At 37.5% G+C, this 4,421-nt stretch overlaps 1 protein-coding gene across 4 annotated transcripts; it reads left to right on the top strand.

The window, feature by feature from the left end:
* Positions 1 to 818: 818 nt before the first annotated feature.
* Positions 819 to 1,923, top strand: LOC114737777 (pentatricopeptide repeat-containing protein At1g43980, mitochondrial-like). 4 transcript variants are annotated; one of them, XR_003739464.1, is made up of 3 exons: positions 819 to 1,293; positions 1,388 to 1,547; positions 1,630 to 1,923. XR_003739464.1 is itself a non-coding variant. In XM_028925741.1 (3 exons), exons 1-3 carry the CDS (start codon positions 852 to 854, stop codon positions 1,453 to 1,455), a joined length of 324 nt encoding a protein of 107 aa, XP_028781574.1. In that variant the 5' UTR covers positions 823 to 851; the 3' UTR covers positions 1,456 to 1,923. The 4 variants fall into 4 exon arrangements, 2 of the variants coding, with proteins under 2 accessions (XP_028781572.1, XP_028781574.1); XR_003739465.1 differs by having other exon boundaries at positions 1,840 to 1,910; XM_028925741.1 differs by having other exon boundaries at positions 823 to 987; positions 1,174 to 1,293; positions 1,388 to 1,923.
* The last annotated feature ends 2,498 nt before the right edge of the window (positions 1,924 to 4,421 follow it).

Genomic DNA, 4,421 nt, shown 5'->3' on the forward strand with positions numbered 1-4,421 from the left:
CTTAGTTGTGCAAATATTAAATAAGATAGCAATCAAACAAATATTAAATAAGATAGCAATCAAACAAATATTAAATAAGATATTTATTCACAAAAATAAATAAGATATTTCACTTCTTCTATTTAATTTACCGAGCCCATCAGATTTTTCTTGTCAATTTCTACTTTTAAAATCTTATACAGTAAATATCATTAAAAACAAAATATTTTACTTCAAATAAATTTTGGAAAATAATATTGTGTTCCCTCGCCGCACCTAGAAGCGCCCGGATTAAGATTAACCACCTACTGTCTATTCCCGCTTGCGGACGCGACGATGACAGTGGGAACGGTGCCCACAAACACTGATCTGCTACAGAATACGATCTATCTTCCTAGTATTCGAAACCTATGAGCAACGGAGTTGCAACAATAGAAATTCCAGAATGTCCCTTCAAGAATGTAATGCATTATGTTTTATCTGAAGTTCGGCGTTTAATCGCCTTCCGTCTCATAGCATATGCATGTACTCATATTTAAAGCAAGGACAAAGTCCTCAAAATTCAGTCTCTTGGTTTTCTGCTCTTTTAGACTACTGCTTATCCGACAAGTCTCTAAAATTGAACAAAGTTATCCATGCCCAGCTGATAAAATTGGGTTTCAATGTCTACACCTATTTGGGTAATCGCTGTCTCGATCTATACTCCGAGTTTGGTGGGGTAAGTGATGTCTTGAAAACGTTTGGTGATATTAGTTATAAGAACTCTACATCCTGGAATGTCTGCTTAAGGGTTGCTTCGAAGTGGTCATCTTGAGAAGGCCAGGCGTTTGTTTGATGAAATGCCTGTGAGAGATGTGGTCAGTTGGAACACGATGATTTCAGGTTATTCTTCTTATGGGTTTGGTGATCAAGCTTTTCAAATTTTCCTTGAAATGCAAAATATTGGCACGAGGCCAAGTGTATTCACTTACACTATCATGGTGTCACTTGTGTCAAGTCCCTGTCAGGGTAAGCAAATTCATGGAAGGTTGATCAGAAGTGGGATGAATTTCTCAAATTTGGTACTTGGGAATTCTTTAATAAATATGTACGGGAATTTTGGTCTTGTTGATTATTCTTTTGGTGTGATTTCGACCATGAAGCAGTTGGATATTATATCTTGGAATTCTTTGATCTGGGCCTGCCATAATGCAGGACATCAAGAACTGGCATTAGAGCAGTTCCATCGTATGAGAAGCAAAGAGTTGTTCCCTGACGAGTTTACGTCTTCAATACTGATTAGTGTGTGTTCTAACCTGCAAGATTTAGAACAGGGTAAGCAAATTTTTGCTTTCTGTTTCAAGGTGGGATTCGTTTGTAATAGCATTGTATCAAGTGCAGCTATTGACCTCCTTTCCAAATACAACAGATTGGAGGATTCCGTACAGCTTTTTAGAGAACAATATCAATGGGACCCAGCTCTATGCAGTTCCATGATTTCAAGCTATGCTAGACATGGTTTAGGAGAAGAGGCATTAGGACTTTTTGTGCTGACCTTGAGGAAGGATCTTCGGCCTACTGAATACATGGTTAGTTGTCTTCTGAGTTGTCTTTCCAGTATGTTACAAGTAGAACTGGGCAATCAAATCCATTCTTTGGTTCTGAAATTAGGTTTTGAGTCAGATGCAATAGTTTCCAATTCACTTGTTGAAATGTATGCAAAATTGGGATTTATTTATGATGCCTTGGATATCTTCAATGAAATAAGAAGAAGAGATTTGATATCCTGGAACACCATATTGATGGGTCTAACCTACAATGGTAAAGTGTCTTTGGCTATGGACCTTTTCAACGAATTAATTAGCGAAGGTATACCCCCAGATCGAATAACTCTAGCTGCAATCTTACTTGCATGCAACTATGGAAGTTTGGTTGATGAAGGAATTCAAATATTATGCTCCATGGAGAAGGAATTTGGGGTTAAACCAGGGAACAACATTATGCTATTGCGGTGGAGTTGTTGTGTCGTGCTGGTAGGCTGAAGGAGGCTATTGATATTATTGAAACAATGCCATACAGAACTGCTCTTATTTGGAAGTCAATCCTCTCTACATGCACAATACATGAAGACCTGGTATTTACTGAAAGGGTAGCAAAGAAAATAATGGAGATGGAACCACAATCATCCTTACCTTACTTGGTCTTGGCTCAGGTATATCAAATGAGGGGCAAGTGGGAGAGCATGGTTCGAGTGAGAAAGGCAGTGGAACATAAAGGCGCCAAGGAGTTCGCAGGATGCAGTTTTATTGGGATAAAAATCACGTGTTCTCTTTTGAGGCAAATAAATTACATCAGTATGGAGGGAAAGATCTTTATCTTGTATTAGAGTTACTGCAGTGGGAGATGGAAACTGAAGGTTATGCCTGAAAAATGTTTTGATAAAAGAAGTAAAAGTTGTTGCTATCCGCGATGAATATTGATGGTGGGCTGGAAAAAGTGATCACCTGAGATTGTTTGTTGCTCGGTAATGGTTGAGACAGAGAAGTTATAATATGCGTGGCTGGTGCAGTTAGATAAAATCCCTTCACATTATGATCTCAGGACGTCATTTACTGGTATCTAGACCGAAAAATCAAGCGTTGAAGCTATACGCTATACAGGATACATGGTTTACTGCTCTTAAATTCAGTAAAAGATTTTCTAAATTAGGCCAATCTTTGATTAGTCTAGTGCCTGTGACTTGCGAGTTTGCACTGGCAACCTGGTTACTGGGAAAGTGGAGAACCTTAACAAAAGCCGGCCTTCTCAATCAAAAGCTCGTCATCCATTACATGTGCTTCATTTATAGTGCCATTTGCTGAATGTGGCGAACACCTCGGGCATTACTGGGTTGCAAATCATCTACATTTTGCTCCTCAGATCACGAAACCGCCTAAGCTAAGGCACAGTTTGACATCAAATCAGCGCGCACAAAGACGAGGACAGTCAAGTAGCCATATTAATTTCTTCATTAAGTCTGTCTTTTACAGGCTTTTTATTTTTTACTTTTTGCAATCATTACTTGGGGTTGAAAATGGCTAGCCAGAGAGTTCATTATTAAGCTCTATCGGGCTTACGTGTCATTGAGGACAAACAAAACAGATTTGAAAATCTATGATCGATCTCGATGCTTATGTAATAGTTTTAATACCCTCTTCAGGGGACACTAAGATTGTTTACCGTTCAGTTTGGTGCTGAGTTCGAAAGGAAGAACGAGCCGTTGTGCCGTTTCAGAACACGTGGTCATTCTATTCGTCAATGGTCATGCTGCTAAGAAAATGGAGAGTGAACTAAATCTCTGTTAGAGTCGTTTCTTTTTCGTGCCAACTCACCAACCGGATGGTTTGTTCTGGTCGCGCGTGTTGCGAATGGACAGATTTTGGATTCAATTGTAATGGTCTAGGACGCTTGAAATCTAAAGTCTTTAGCGTGACTTAAACTTGTCATAGCATATTTTTTAGGTTTTTTCTTCCTCTGCCTACTCATATTTTGCCCATACATAAATATTATATATTAACTTTATTTAAATATTATATCTCAATGATAATTCAATACATTATGTACTTGTTTAGAGTTGCTTACTATAAGCATATTTGTGTAAATTGAGATCAAACTTTTCTTACATTCTTACATTATATTTTGTAAGTTATAATTGAAAAGTTATTTTAAAACTCCAAATGACCAATTGCAATTCAAACTAGTCGTAATTTTATTTTCAAACGACAATCTTTTTACTCTGTAATAGAAGTTTTGACATACTTCTCAAATTTAGAAAACACATTATATGTGTACGCGCTAATGGTGGCTAACTTATCAATTGATTTGATTTGATTTTCGGCTTTTTTTTAATACATAAATATTAAAATCTTGCCACGTCCGTAAAGTATAACGGTAGGAATAATGTGTGTCATGGATATTCCCAACATGTCCTATCAGAATTTAGGGTGTCAATTCCATTAAATTACGTAAATATTTCAAGATTCGGTTGAACCTATTCCCCTTTTTTTTTTTTTGGCTATATTTTTTTAATACATTTTCTTGATGAAAATTCAGTTCAGACTTCAGCGGCTGTGTGGCATTTTAGACGGCATCACAGAAACAGAGAGGCGTGAATGGGAGCTTGCGCGGGAGTAACGGTTAATTGAAAATGATTAGTTTTAGTGTTGACATTGGAAAATAAGAGAATCTAGGATCTCAGGAGGCATGTCAGGTCTCGAAACCATCTTCGTCGTCAAGTTCCCCATACTCTTCCTATTATCACTGTTGAAGACGGCAAATCTCCGCCATTTTTTTTTTTTTCCTTTTAGAGAATATCCCACAGAATATTATTCTTGTATTGGTCGAACCTTTGTCGTCGGTATAGGAATTCGGATAAGGAAAGGAAGCTTCTTTGCAATTCCACAACACCTTAACTGTGATCAAAA

Source organism: Neltuma alba, unplaced genomic scaffold, assembly GCF_004799145.2.
Source record: "Neltuma alba isolate B1F8T4 unplaced genomic scaffold, ASM479914v2 tig00013496_pilon, whole genome shotgun sequence".
NCBI classification, from domain to species: domain Eukaryota; kingdom Viridiplantae; phylum Streptophyta; class Magnoliopsida; order Fabales; family Fabaceae; genus Neltuma; species Neltuma alba.